At 46.9% G+C, this 15,178-nt stretch overlaps 5 protein-coding genes across 5 annotated transcripts; 2 read left to right on the top strand and 3 right to left on the bottom strand.

The window, feature by feature from the left end:
• Positions 1-2,317: 2,317 nt before the first annotated feature.
• GL218_01929 (putative cysteine desulfurase 1) lies at positions 2,318-4,016 on the top strand (the record flags this gene model as incomplete). Its single annotated transcript, XM_033578415.1, has 5 exons — positions 2,318-2,430; positions 2,492-2,625; positions 2,742-3,296; positions 3,468-3,851; positions 3,958-4,016. 5 exons carry the CDS (start codon positions 2,318-2,320, stop codon positions 4,014-4,016), a joined length of 1,245 nt encoding a protein of 414 aa, XP_033439094.1.
• A 418-nt stretch (positions 4,017-4,434) lies between these two features.
• On the bottom strand, positions 4,435-5,742 carry GL218_01930 (Ribulose-phosphate 3-epimerase; the record flags this gene model as incomplete). The annotated part of the gene is made up of 4 exons (XM_033578416.1): positions 4,435-4,701; positions 4,881-5,126; positions 5,326-5,452; positions 5,627-5,742. 4 exons carry the CDS (start codon positions 5,740-5,742, stop codon positions 4,435-4,437), a joined length of 756 nt encoding a protein of 251 aa, XP_033438122.1.
• A 529-nt stretch (positions 5,743-6,271) lies between these two features.
• Positions 6,272-8,127, bottom strand: GL218_01931 (Eukaryotic translation initiation factor 3 subunit D; the record flags this gene model as incomplete). Its single annotated transcript, XM_033578417.1, has 3 exons — positions 6,272-6,557; positions 6,615-7,839; positions 7,911-8,127. 3 exons carry the CDS (start codon positions 8,125-8,127, stop codon positions 6,272-6,274), a joined length of 1,728 nt encoding a protein of 575 aa, XP_033438121.1.
• An 820-nt stretch (positions 8,128-8,947) lies between these two features.
• On the bottom strand, positions 8,948-10,411 carry GL218_01932 (BZIP-type transcription factor; the record flags this gene model as incomplete). The annotated part of the gene is made up of 4 exons (XM_033578418.1): positions 8,948-9,035; positions 9,123-9,500; positions 9,718-10,146; positions 10,191-10,411. 4 exons carry the CDS (start codon positions 10,409-10,411, stop codon positions 8,948-8,950), a joined length of 1,116 nt encoding a protein of 371 aa, XP_033438120.1.
• Positions 10,412-12,559: 2,148 nt separating this feature from the next.
• On the top strand, positions 12,560-13,552 carry GL218_01933 (putative 1-acyl-sn-glycerol-3-phosphate acyltransferase 5; the record flags this gene model as incomplete). The annotated part of the gene is made up of 2 exons (XM_033578419.1): positions 12,560-13,046; positions 13,137-13,552. The coding sequence occupies 2 exons, from the start codon at positions 12,560-12,562 to the stop codon at positions 13,550-13,552; spliced, it is 903 nt and encodes a 300-aa protein (XP_033438119.1).
• Between the last annotated feature and the right edge of the window lie 1,626 nt (positions 13,553-15,178).

Here is a 15,178-nt window from a genome sequence, read left to right on the forward strand (position 1 = left end):
TCTACACCCTCCCTCCTCTCAAAGCCTCCATAGTAGGACCTTATTGGCAGTTAAGCTATCATGTCCGGCAATCCTTTAATCGGAGTTATAAGTTGGTGCTATATCAATACGGACTCCTGCGGAAATGCTTATTCGTGTGGGACGGGATCACGCCAGGAGGCGTCCGAGGGCGGCAGTTCTACTGCAACTCTTAGGGGTGTTCAGTCGTATCTAACCACCGTCTACGAAAATTCCACATATTATTGACCAATAAATTAGAATTGTAGTCTTAGGGTCGGTATTAGATGGTAGAGACGCTCTTTTATGAAGTATGGGTAACCCGTAGCCAGGTCTGGGGCTACGGGATCGATTACCATACTTCGGTTCGTTTACCGATATCGCTACCTCTCTATCATTAATTCAATACTTCTTTGATTATGTTCGTCTCTTTTTGTTTTCCTATGCTGATCGTTATACGTGGGTTCTCCTTATCTATCTATAAGCTTAATATTGAGCATGTCCGTTAGAACAGAGTTGAAGTGTTGGCGGCCATGATTTGTCACAGTTCTATTACTAACCAATATTTTTTAAAGAGCTTCGCTTGAGGAAACAGCCAGATTAAGGATTAACCCTATTGTATCAGTGGCGCGGTAATGTTAGGTTACTACCGGCGGCTCGTTCTAATATCCTGGGATTTCAACTGGACTCACCCATAGTAAAACTCCAAGATAGGGGTTCATATAAATATGTAGTTCGGAAAGGTCCTTGAACCCGAATGTTGCGTTACTATCACCTTGCCTATACTCCATAGGTAGCTATTGATCAACCGTCTTTAAGTGACAGTCTCCTAATACATATATGATCATTGCTCATATATCGTATCGAGAGACCCTCCTATAATGGTTGACTTCTGCTATCGTTAACACCCAATCGGGGGACCTGGTTATGATTAATACTGGTTTAAGGCTGCACCGATATCGACATATGGACCGTCCACTCAGAAGAAGGTTCGTCCTCTGCCCTAAGACATAAGTATCTTAAAATAGCAATTGGTCTTCCGATAAATGTCAAGTTGATCACCTATCATGATGACTACGATATATTTACCCCTATAACCTCAAATGTCATTTTATCACATATCAGAAATGTCTAAGGATTGCTCAGCCAGCCAGGTAACTACTAAGTCGACAGACATAATATTTCACTCCCAAATAGCGATAGAATTAAGTAACACCCTCCGAGCGAATGGTAGAATTGAACCGTTGGGGGACTCGAGTCCGCGTTAGGTTACTATTAACAACGAGATTTTAACGTGCTAGAAATATTTGACCCCTTATAGCCTAGCTGGAAATATCAAGGAGAAAGATATTAATAAGAAAAGTAGTCCTATTCTAATATTGTTACATTCTTAAAATCTTTCGTTTACAATACTCCTTTTATAACTACCATCTAAAAACAAGTTGGGATTATGGAAATAGAATACCCGAGTCAGTTCATCGCTTTCTCTTATATGGCTTGCATAACTGTGCCACTATTTTTACCGCCAGTAGGCGCCTATGTTGTATCTATAGCATCCACTCACAGCTCGAGATATAGTATACACGGTATTGGTGTAAGCCCACGAAGCGCCGGCAGGAAACATAGGATTAACATACACCACATATCGTGTCAACTCATTATACCGTCTGATGATATTAATAACAGGCAGAGGGTAACATATTGGGGTATACGAGGTAGCCGAATCCACACAAGTAATTTAGTTAACTGTCAAGAAGCGTTTAAGGTAAGGTTCATGGATCGATTAGTCGTTCTACTCCAATGTGCGGAGAATATCCCACTAGCTTGCGTGGGGGGAATATAGGAGCTATAGACTCGAGAGCTATAAGAAAGCTTAGAGGGAGCCAGTTTCGAGGATATAGCTTTTGGAAATGATATAACTATGGGCTGTACAAATAGGTAGATTTATAACCAGGTAAGATATTTTCAGTTCATCAAGTATTAATGCTAGATATATATGTAGTATAGAAATGAGTATCTATACTACACCCCGCATTCAACGTCATTAGTCGGGCTAAACTTTATAGCGCTTAAGTTCCAGATCATCGGGTTTAGGCACAAGGGGAACTTACAAGTTCACATCCGTCGAAGTAACTACAAGCAGCTACCTCTTTTCATATAGCTATCTTAAGCAACACTTTTTATATCATCTTCATAATATATATATACATAGGCCGGATTTCGGAATAGGAGAGCACCTGGATTCAAGTTATCTTAAAATTAAAAACCAGTAAACCACCAAATTTCCAAGACGAATTTTAATAAAGGAAAACTCCATAAGATGGCCACCTTCGACGTCGAAGCCGATAGAGCCAAATTCCCAGCTCTAAAGGAGGACCAGGTCTTCCTCGACAACGCGGGCGGAAGCCAGATACTAGGTACCGTCATCGAAGCGTAAGTAATATCCCAAATTCTATAAACGGGAAGTTAACTCTGCCTCTAACAACACCACTAGTATAAGCGACTACCTCATCAAGAGCAACGTCCAATTTGGAGGCGGTTATAAAACCAGCAAGGCATCGAGCTCTCGCTACGACGACGGCGTAACCGCCGGGGCTAAGTTCCTCAATGCGGAGAAGGACGAGATTGGTAGGTTTGCTTTACTAACTCACCACTTATACCTCATCTTTCATCCCTCATACTTCATACAACATAACAGCACAAGAGTACACTCACTCACTCCCTCACCTACTAACACCCCCCAGCCTTCGGCCCCTCAGCCACGCAGCTCCTGCGCAACCTATCATTCACGCTCCCCTTCCAGCCCGGCGACGAAATCATCGTGTCATCAATCGACCACGAGGCCAACATCGCGCCGTGGAAAGACCTCGCCAGCCGGTTAAACATCGAGCTCAAGTGGTGGACACCCCAAGCCACCACCAGCACCAGCACCAGCACCAGCACCAACCCGCGGCTCCTTCCCGCAGACCTAAAACCCCTATTATCCCCCAAGACGCGACTAGTAACATGCACGCACGCGAGCAACGTGCTAGGCTCGATCCACGACATCAAAGCCATAGCAGACGCGGTGCACTCGGCCGTGCCAACGGCGCTCCTGTGCGTCGACGGCGTGGCGTATGCGCCGCACCGCCCCGTCGACGTCAAGGCCCTCGGCGTCGATTTCTACGTCCTGTCGTGGTACAAGGTGTACGGGCCGCACGTCGCGATGCTGTACGGGAGTCGCCGCGCGCAGGAGCAGATGCGTACGCTGGGGCACTTTTTCAACCCGGATGCTACGCTTGAGAATAAGATTAGTCTTGGTACGTATACATACATACCTAAGAGTACTAAGGTGTTGTCTTGCTGCTGAGAGCCCCTTTTTTTTCTTTTCTCTCTTTACGCCCCCCTTTTTTGGCCGAAGCAGTAGTCGTCATCGTATAAGAGCCAAGCTTCGAATATAACAATACAGCACTGATATCTACGTAATCCAGGAAGCGGGCACTACGAACTAGTACAATCCATCCCCCCCATCGTCGACTACATCGCCCCCTCCTCCCCCTCCTCCCCCAGCAGCCTATGGCCCAGCATCGCACACCACGAATCGCAGCTTCAATCAACACTCCTAGCCTACCTGACCTCCCAGCCCGAAAAATTCACCATATACGGCGAGCCCAGCGCGGACGGAGCCGTACGCCTGCCGACGGTGAGTTTCGTCGTCGCGGGCTGGGACTCGCGGGTCCTGGTCGAGACGCTGGAGCGCAGCACCAACTACGGCTTCCGCTGGGGCGCCTTCTACTCCCACGCGCTGGTGCGCGATTTCTTGGGCCTGGGGCCCGCCGGCGTGGTTAGGGTTAGCATGGCGCATTATAATACGCGTAAGTGAGGATAGATGGATGAATCTCTGTTTTATCTACCCGTCATCTATTATTATCTAAAGAAGAGTATGGATCTGGAGGCTAATGCATGACATTGTGTGTGCAGTGGAGGAGATAAAGGGGTTTATTGAGGCGCTGGATGGGGTTATATCGAAAACGGCTTAATTTGGGGGGGGGGGGTTGTATGAGGGTACCTAAGATTAGGTAGTTAGATAGATAGGTCCTCTTTGTGGTAGATGTGTTGGTTATCTCGGGTTTGGAATATAGGTCGCCTTTGACTATATACATACATATACACATACCATACATGTTATAAGTAACGTCCGGCTCATTCTGGTAGCCATATCCTAGCCTCTTGTTAAGAAGAATATTTTATGGCAGATTAATACTTTAATTTTAAACGGGTGGATGCGTAATACTTAATGTAGACTTGGAGTAATTGGGTAGGTACTTATATTCATATCTAGGAGTTATATACCTGCTACTCCCTATCTAACATCCTACACTCAACCATCAAACCGCTAAGTAGACGCATACGCTATGTCCATCCATCCATCCATCTCTCCACCACATCCCCCCCATCTCACAACTTCCCAGACCTCGAATCAACAGTCGTCCTCAACAACGAGATAACCTCCGCCGGGTCCCGAGCCCCAAACACAGCGCTCCCCGCAACGATGACATTGGCGCCCGCGTCCGCCGCCTGGTCGATGGTACCGGGGCCCAGGCCGCCGTCGACCTCGATGTTCAGGTCCGGGTACTTCTCGCGCAGCGCCTGCACCTTGGGCAGCTCCGACGCCATGAACTTCTGGCCGCCGAAGCCGGGCTCGACCGTCATGATGAGGACCATCTGTACGTATCGCATGTGGTTAGTTCCAGTTGCACGAATTCAATAAGTCCCATCCCGCAAAAAAGAAAAGAAAGTAAAACAAGGACATATGTTTGTTAGGGGGGAAGGATAAAGGCGAATGAATGAATAAATATATGAATGAATGAATGAATAAACAGCACAAGGACAACGCAACGCACATCAGGCCGCTCCTTCGGATCCGGGCTCTCGAGCAGCTCAGTCAAAACCTCGACGCCCGTAGCCGGCTTCAACGCAATACCAGCCAGCAAGCCGCAGTCGTGTATATACCGCAGCAGGTCCTTCGGATTCGTCTTCTCGTCCGTCTTAGCCTCGGGGCTCTCGGCCGCGCTCGAGAACGCGGCTTCGTAGTGGAAGCAGTATAGATCGCAACCTGCCTTTTGGAACTCCTTGACCCATTTCTTAGGCTATTTAAAAAAAAAAAAAACAAAAATCGATGGTTAGCCCCTATATTCCATTGCTCTGGTATTGATGGGAATAGCTAGGTATTTATTACGGAAGTTAGAGAGGAGGGGGGGAGGGGAAGAAGAAGGGGGTAAGTAAGTAAGTAAGTAAGTAAGTAAGTAAGGGGTAGTTTAACGGTGGCGTCGTGGGATAATACCTTACCTCGGCAATCATCATATGGCAGTCGAACGTCCCGCGCCCGTGGTTCTCGACAGGCTTATCGACGTGTTTCCGGATCTTAGCCACGACCGGGGCGCCGAACGTGATATTCGGTACGAAGTGGCCGTCCCTACGTACGCGAGCAAAAAACACCTCACGGTCAGCCTATCCTATCCCAAAAATCTATTTTTTACAATATTTACAAGACGCAGACCATCACCGCCGTTCGACTTGATTCTATATATATATATAAATAGACACTAGTACGAACGACGCCGCATACCCCCCAGGATAACGTACATACATGATATCGATATGAAGCCAGTCGGCGCCCTGGTCCATAGTCCTCGCGCAGTCGGCACCTAGCTGGGCGAAGTCGGCCGACAGGATCGAGGGCGCTATTATCGCCTTGGGCGCCATGATCGTATACCTAGGTAGGTGAAGGACGGGTTGGACGGACGTATATGTGTAGGTATCTTTATGCGCGAATCAGGGGTAAGTTTGTTTGCAAGCTCGAAAGGACCCGGATGTCTCGTGGTAAGTTTTGCGTGAAAGTGAAACAAGGGTACGGAATAGCGGAATAGACGTCACAGGTTCACAGGAAGAAAAGATGGCGGGGCAGTTCGAGTGGTGGGGGGTAGAGGGAGGGTGGGGTAGACCCCTCAGCTTAATTCCTGTTCCCCTAATTTTATACTTATGTCAAGGTGGAATACTCACCTTCGAGAGAAACTTATAGAGTCATATATATCACATATAGTTAGATTGTCACAATAAATAATGGTATAATATACCAACAGATGTAGAGATAATGTAGTTTCTTAATAACAACGTTTTCCTCGAAGCTGATTAACTTTTGAATTAACCCGAGTGACTACTTAGCTGACTAGGTAAGTCATATACTACTCGACCAGACACGCAGGTATATCCCGCGTATAACCCGTTACAACCCCTACTCTTCCTCAGGGACAGCCTCCGGAACCGTCTCCTCTTCTCCGTCCTCGTCGAAGCTGCCAGCTGGAACCTCGTATAGTCGAAGGATTGACTTATTAGGGTCCTTGACAAGTACAAACTTGCCATCCTCACGCTTAAGACACATGTCAGCGATGGTGCGGACGATACCCCAACCGTTGGAGAGCGACAAGTTCATCTGGTTAGCGAAGTCCTTGGGCTTCCAGCCAATAACTCCCAAAATTACGTGTTTATCGTTCGACTTCGGGTTGGCACGAGAAACGAAACTAGATTAAGATGTTAGCAAGGCATACCCTATAATAGTTAAATATAGTAAAACTAACCCAAGCTTCATGACGTCCGCCTTGGACAATATACTTTGGACCGTCCATCGTGCGAGCTTGACGCTGTTGTTCTTCATCTCCGTTGCGACAACGGCACCACGTTGGCTAACTAGCTTGGTTCTCCAGTCTAGAGCACCACCGCTGCCTTGGGCCTTGCTGTCAAACTCGTTGAGGGCCTTGACAGTCAAGAACTGATCCTCGCCGCTGATGGCATTCTTTTGAACGGCATCTAGCTCGGCCCGAACGATCAGATACATCGGATCTTCCTCGCTAGTCGAGAGATCGAATCTGCGGTACTTGTAAGCCTTGCTCGCCGGAGGCTCAGTCTCCTCGGAAGCATTGTAGAAGGGGTTTTCGTGGGCCATCTCGACCTTCGAGGACTCGTTCTCCTGGACGACCTGATTCGCGAAATTGTGGTTGATATAGGTAGCCTCCTCTGCCAGGGCAGCAGGCAGGTTGATTCCATCCTTGTTACCATCGGAAGCTTCCATGGGAGCATCGGCAGCGTTCTCGTTTACCGTCACCATGTCCAGTGCGGCATTATCGCGCTTGTCGAGGAAGATCTTGTTTCCTTGTCTTACAATTACAATATCCCATGGGTAGACCGAGCGGGTAGAGCACATAAGCATAGATAAGATGCTATCAGTGGCAAAGATAGTGGCTTCGTCCTTGTCGGCCAGCTCCTGAATAACGGGATCCGAGGAGGTAGTGACATTGTAGGCAGCACGATCCAAAGGCACCAGCCTCTTCTCGGCAGCCTTGACGGGCTGCTTGTCGTAGGATCGGTCATAGTAATAAACGAAACCGTAGCTATCCATGTCCTCTCCTTCATCAGCGTCTAAGTTTAGCTTAGCAAGTCTGTTGAAGTCGATCTCTTCTAGTAGCTGCCAGTCTGCTTTGATATTGATAGAGGCGTCGCGGTTACGAGTCGGCTTGTCGTAATCTTTCCATCCGAAGCGGCGGCCACGAGGCGCATTAGACCTACCACCGCGACTGTCGTATCCTCCGTAGCCTTGCTGACCCCCACGTCCAGGGCGCTGAAGCTGTACGCGACCACCCCTAGTATCTTGTCGGGCACCTCGTTGTCCGCGACCGCGTGTAAAGACTGCTCCCCGACCATATCTAGTCTTCGTGGGTTCTCTACTAACGACGGAGAATGTGTTTTCATCCTCGGCGACGGGGGCGGTGAATAGCGCAGCGCTACCGGCACCGTATATCTGCTGGTCTGTATTTTATTAAATATTAGCACTGGAAAACTAATGACCGTCAATATCAAGACAATCTGGCTTTACATACCTCTAAAGTTTCTGTTATATTGCTGTCGACCACCGCGTCCATCTCTTCCATCCTTGCTATCCGCTGTCCAGTCTGCCATACGACCTAGCTTGTCACCTTTCGAGAAAGGAGCATACGGGACACCATTGAGAGTGGTCTCGGTTACCGGAGGAGGACCCCATCCGTCACCGTCAGGCAAGGCCGCAATGAGGTCGGCTAAAGAGTTTTCAGATGCCATATTGAATAATCTCAGCAATATTTTATTTATGATTTATCTTCACCTAAAAGTAATATTGCTGCTTTATTGAAGGCGACCTCGATGTTGTTGGTCTTTTTTTTTTTGCCTAGGGCGTGGCTCTTCTAAATTTTGGCTGTAGTCGAATATTTTAGTAGTGAATCAAAGAGTTTTTGGTGGGGTGTGGGGCAATTACACAGCGTCGGATCTTGGTTAGTGTAGTACGTACCTTAACCTATACCTTCCAGGATACGAAGTAGAAGGACAGTTAAAAGAGATATCGCGACTCTATTATTAGCACTGTACCCTGAAGTCTTAACGGAAGTTCCTAGGGGGTTTAATAATTATAATATGCAATTGCCTTGTAAGTCTAAGTGGCATATTAATAGTATTAACTAAGAGTTTAAGCTAGAAAGAAGTACACAGGCAAGATAATTAAACAATTCAAACATTATAACCTTTCTTCATATAGGTACTAAACATATAGCCTCGTGAGATGAGACTGTCAAGTGCATCTTGAGAAACATGAAAGATGCAAACATTCTCTTTACATATAAACAACATATCGAATTATCAATTCTTTCAACTATTGATTGAATAGAATAATCTTTTAACCTTGTTATACCTCTAGTATATAAGTATCCAAGTACACGAATGCGTTCTGCCCGTCATCTCTCATCGCTTTACTCGTCATACCTACTCGTAATAACAGCCACCATCGTCATTATCATCCCTTTATATACCTATGCATAAAACAGACCAAAATGTTGTTTAAAAAAAAGAAACAGAAAACTCAAAACTTAAACGGCCCGTCCCCTAAATTCTAATAAGCCATGCCTACCTCCGACTTTGCGGAGAAAACGGCATTGAGCGCATCCCGCACCTCGAACTCCTCCATCACAGCTCCGAACCTATGGGGGCAAATTAGTTAGCATCATATCGGATATAGTAAGCGGAACGCATAGGTTAGGTAGGTAGGTAAGATAGGCAACACATACCCATAGCAGCGGACCTTGCCCTTGAGATCATCAACCAACCTCACCAAGTCCTCGCTCTTCAGCTCCCTCAGCTTCGGATGGGACAGAACCATGCCCCAAGCCATGACGGGCGTGATCTCGCCGTCCAGGTTCAACTTGGTGCTGAGGTCGAGAAGAGTCGACAGATCGCCCTTGGACAGCTCCCACGTGCGCTGGCGAGATGGCGCCTCGCCCCGGTCGCCGTGCGTGTGCGAGTACCCGAACGGGATCTCCTCGCTGAGCTCCGGGAACGGCTCCGGCGGACACGATGCCATGAGCGCGTGCCCCGCCGCGTCCCCGCTCGTGTCTTGCGCTCGCTCGATCAGCCACGGCATGTGGTCCATACACGGTCGCTCGAGCCTGCGCACCCAATCAGCACGGATTTGATTAGCTTCGCTGTACCCCACGGAACCGAAAACATTTACATTTTTCTTCAATTTTTTCTCTCTCTCTTGTGTGTGAAATAGGTAGATGTATGTATGTATGTATGCATGCATGTATGTGTGTATGTGTGTGTATGTGTGCGGTGACGACCCGTTATTACTACCACTACTACTACTACTGCGGGGGAGGTGACATGTACGCCTTCGAGGGGTCATCGGGGTTATCGTACGTTAAGACGAAATCTATCCCAGCCTGTTCGTAATCTACGTGGTGGCCCTGCTTCTGCTGCCCGCCTAGCCCCTGCGACGACGACGCCGTCATGGAATTCGGACTCGATATCGACGTCATGCCCGGCGTGTACGCGGTGTTAGAGCTTCCCGCCCCGTAGCCGCCCGAGATACTACCATTGGACGTGTACCCGGGGCTCAGACTGCTGCCGATATCGTCTACACCGCCGCCCGGGCTGTGCGAGATGCCGTTCTGCTGCAGCAGGATTTTGAGCTGCCGGTTTTCCTCGGCGAGCTTGTCTTTGTCTTGCGAGACGTTGGTGTAGATCTCTTTAAGTCGCAGTACCTCGTCTTCGAGCGCCTTTATGTATAGCTCTTTGCGCTCCCGATGCGTCCTACCGACGGATGATTAGCAGGGCATCTTACCCGCCGGACTTACAGGTACGAGTCTGTGATATACCTCTGTGCTTGGCGATTCAATTCTTGCCGGCGTGTTAACGCCGGCTTGCTATCGGGTTTAGGTCCTCGCCGCTTAGGAGGATTGCCATCGCGGGTGGTCTTCTTGTCGTTCAACGACTTTAGAAAGTTGAGGTTTAGCGAGCCAAGAGGACCCTTGTCAGGCTGGGAAGAGTCGTTGGGGGGCGACGCAGAAGACGACATCGAAACGTGTTCGTAAAGCGAGCCCAAGGAGGGTTTATGATCGGATGGGGAATAATGCGTTGGAGGAGACGGATAGCCAACTACGGGTTGCGGGTTAGTGATTTTGGCCATAGCTCATCAGAACGACTTGAGCGACAGAATGCGCGATCCAAGATTGGGACATGATGGGGGGGTATCGAATAAGGCAATAGTGTCCGAATTGATGGGAGAGATGCTTCGTTTATGTGCTTCGTAGAGCGGGGTGAGAATGCTACATAGTATATGAATGACCTACCACACCTTCCGATTCAGCCTTGAATCGTCGTGAGAACGGATCTTATTAGTATAAGGTTAAAGATGGGCTTTCACTACTATTATAATAGTAAACGGCTCCGCCAGTCCGGTACTATGCAGAGGCGCTGTGGGATTCTAATTTGCGCCGCGTGGTAGGACTATTTGGTCTTACAATTGGTACGAAACTAATAAATAAATAGAATACTAAATAGAATAATCTGAGATGATACGTTGAAAAAGTGTTGGTTAATTATTCTAGAGGGGTGGAACCCCACGGTAAGATAGTTGACCGTTTCTAGAGGCTGATGTCTCTCCTTAACAATCTTATAGACGTAAGAGATAGGTTATGCGATGAATAATAAGAAGATGTTGCAGTAGAAAAGATTCTAATAGCGGATTCCTTCCCTGGAAAATCGAAATACCCCCTCACTATTATGTCCTCTGCAGGACTGCTCATATCCATGTAGTAACTAATATCGTCGTAATCTGATATGATGATACATACATACTGACATAATCCACGATGATGCACAGCCTACCTCGCTAGTGTTAGTCAAGTGCCGTGCAAGTTGTGGGTTTCTAAAGCCTTATTAAGAAGCTTGATTCTTTTAGCCTTGGGTTTATTATTCCCCCCTTTGATACCTCGTACATATATACATATTGCATGTAGCCTGGCCTATGTAATATGGTAGATTACGTATCCCTTCTCCAAGTACGTAGTATGTTCACTACCTACATGTATGTATCGTGAGATTGAATATGGGATTTAATTATTCCGTATCCTTCGTGGCCGTTGTGTCCGTGCCTTTTCTGGGGTTCGCTAACGAGGTGGTCAGCGTTGCCAAATTAATCATGATTCGAGATGGTTCGTCGTTCTTACCTGTTAAGCTAAGTTGCATAGTGGCTGAGGGCAGATATTATCCACTCATTCGGTTTGGCGTAATCGTGTGCATACAATATGGTGGCTTAAAATATAGAATTATATTCGCTCTCATCGGAATATTTATTAGTAAGGGTCTTCCCCAACGAAAGATCTTAGTGCCGCCCAGCAAAGTGTTTTCTCGATATGGATTCGTACGGGTATGTATATATGTCCGTATCGTGAGAAACTTAGGAGATATCTATATGTACATCTAGGTGTAAAGACATCTCTATTAGCTATTCATATAGAATCCCAGATACTGTATGTATAGAGGTAGTCAAGAATAAATAATCCTTACTTCTACTGTCTACATATCTTGACCGCCAATCTGAGGTAAAAAGTGAAGATCTAGTGAAGCGCAAGCTTACATACATGCTGGATAGCAATCTTGTCGACTACCTATCCAAGGCAGTAATCCTATTGGTGGTTAAGTGCTTCTCTGCGGATTTACACCTTGGCCTTCCCCAAATATAGCGTTTCCCATAAAGTGGGAGCAGATCAGCCAATCCTAGTCCAACCCTTTAGAACGGAATGTCTCAAGTTCCAGGTTGTGCCTCTAACTGTGCGACCGCTGACGTAACTTGATCGACACCATCTGCTGTAGGCTGCTTAACGTATAGGTATGTTATTCATTGATCTGTGATATCCTCATTGTAAGCTCTTTATGGAAATGTTCTATCTGTTCCTCTGATCCGAGTGTAGCATCGCTTTAAAAGATCGCCGGTTCGAAATCTGGCGCCTAGCGGGTCCTAATCCTTGAAACAACGTGTAAAGAAAGCGGCCGAGATCATCGTTTAAAACTCGGGGTTGGTAACCTACATACTGAAATTCGATAGAAGATTGACTATTGCTTCCATTTCCATTCTATCACTTTGGATTTAATATCCAAGCTTAGATCAACTACCGCACCGCTCTCCCTCTATATAGTAACCCCCCATGCAGGTCCCACGACCATGTTAGAAGGACTTCCCGCTAACCTGAGGGGCGTCGTGCTAGTGGCTCCCTGGGTCCTTTACCTTGCGGTGTGCGATGCGGTACTATCTCTACTCCTAGTAGTGAAGGTATTCGCACCGGATTTTGTCTATAGCACGTCCTGCCGCATTGCATACTCCGTATGGAAATGGATCCAATTTATCTTTGAGAGTTGCAACGGTGCTCGGATCACTATCTCAGGAGACCGATTGCCCACGAAGGAGTCGGCTGTTGTCGTCTCGAATCATGTTACGTGGGCCGACTTTTACCTGATCCAAAGCTTGGCCCTGCGATCGGGAATGCTGGGGCAATGCCGATGGTTTGCGAAGATCCAGCTGCGCTGGGTCCCCTTTCTAGGATGGGGCCTTTGGGCCATGGGCATGCCGATGGTGACCCGGAATTGGATGCGAGACCAGTGTGAGCTACAGCGAGTCTTCGGCGATATCGTACGTAGGAGATGGCCGATGTGTAAGTGCTTGCTTGACCTATACCCACCCGTCTTGACGTATTCGCGTTCCAAACTACATCAACTGTGTAACTGACATGTCTACCCTGCAGGGCTGATAAGTTTCAGCGAGGCAACACGATTTACACCCAAGAAGTATAATGAATCTATTGTTTGGTGCAAACAGAACGGTCGCCCCCAGCCCTTGCATTTACTATATCCCCGTACTAAGGGGTTTGTCACCACTGTGCAGCAGTTGAGAGCAGCACCTCATGTCAAGGCAGTGTATGATTTCACTATTGCGTATCAGCACAATGATAAGTTTCATGTGACCCCGAATATGTGGGAAACTCTTAAGCTCTCAGACCTTAGTGGTTCTCGAGGATATAAATTCCACATTCATGTTCGGCGATTCCCTCTTGAAGACCTCCCCTATACGGACGAAGAACTGGCAAAGTGGTTGGAACAGAGATGGGTTGAGAAAGGGGAATGGCTAGATGCCTTGAAGACTGAATGGGCCTTTCAATAGAGAGAAGCATGTGAATTTTGTAGCTCCTGCTAGGCTCAAGTAGTAGTTTAAGGTCACGTTTATAATATTAGAATATTCGAGCCGCGTTGGAGAAGACAAAGACTTTAGCAACGAGTCTTGGCACTGTTCACCGATTACCCTTTGCGTATGACTATGTGATAGTTTGGAGGACGGTCTGTGTAATTACTTGCGTCACGAGTGTGCTGGACGCCATTGCGTGCCATCTTGCTGTAAGGAGTTATCGTATGTATATACATCTCAAGGGTGTGTTCGGTTCATGTAAGACATAAGTAGCTGTCCTTATAGCCATGGGAGATGTGGTCAGTGAGCCTATGTAGAGCCTAGACCATTGCCTCTATCCTGTGTCATGGGTTACACTAGTATATATACTACCCTATCCCGTGTCGAACTACTTAGGTATATATTATTAGAGGTTAAAATTACGAGAACTAAAGGATACTCATCCTTTAACTAAGAACACATGGAGAAGTGATATGCCCTCTCTACGAAAACATGACACTACGAATACGTACATCGATGTGGTTCATCGAGAGATCTTGGGGTGACTTCATATACGGCAATCTAAGATGATACAGAAACAATTGGTGAGTCGGTAACGGTGATAGGTTTGACATCATTCGCCTAAAGCGAGTTTGCGTAGCATTATATGTATAGGATGCCATACCCGTAGACGTGCACGCATAAATTACCGGCTTGGAAGATACTACCAATCGAACTAAATCTAGCTCGAGACGAAAAGTGCTTTTATGATCGGGTAGTGCAAAGCTTGCAATATACATACCTATACATATGAATTGCTTTCGTTGATCGGGGGACGAAGCAGCTAATTATCGTGACTGATTAGTAGAGCTGTGCGAGGCGAGCGGGAAACCCATTGTTGATCAGGATTGGCTACCTGGATATCCCCTGGTATGTAAGCGTATGTATGTACTTCCTGCAGTCTGGCTTCGGCCGTTGCATTGGGGAGGAGAATTGGAGAACTTTGAACCTACCTATATTAGGTACATGAGACTACACACGTATGTGACGATGAGTAGTGGGGTGAGGTTGTTACGATGTTGTGAAAATTTGAGAGCGGGTCATAGTATCACTCGAGATCTCTTGATACTAGGAAAATAGATGTTTGTCATCCCATCCCCCCTTTTATGGTTTCGAGGTCGAGATTAGGGACAATATGTGTTTGGACTTTACATAACTAGGTAAACCCTTTCTCTTTCTTTCTGTGAGTACCTAGGTCGGGGTTATGAAGTGGCTCATGTAGCTCATAGTTCTCTGACGGTATTGGTTATTGCTACATGCAGGTTTGTCTTAGGAAAGTAATGCTTATTGCTACATGCAGGTTTGTCTTAGGAAAGTAATGCTTATTGGATAGATAGGATACGGGAGGGGTAAGAGACAGAATTGAAAATATGTTTTTTTTCTTCTTTTGTATAAACTCGATGATAAAGGAGTGGTTCGCCCCTCAACCTGGAGGGTAAGCTGTGATAGTAGTGGGCTTTGGAATGCCCATCGACCGATGTCTCGTTGTTACTATTTAGTCACGTACACAAATGTGTAGACACGTATAATACCAGTAGGAGTTATATCGAGAGGGTGTGTTCGGTT

The sequence above is a fragment of the Daldinia childiae genome, assembly GCF_008694065.1.
Source record: "Daldinia childiae strain JS-1345 chromosome Unknown Scaffold2, whole genome shotgun sequence".
NCBI lineage: Eukaryota > Fungi > Ascomycota > Sordariomycetes > Xylariales > Hypoxylaceae > Daldinia > Daldinia childiae.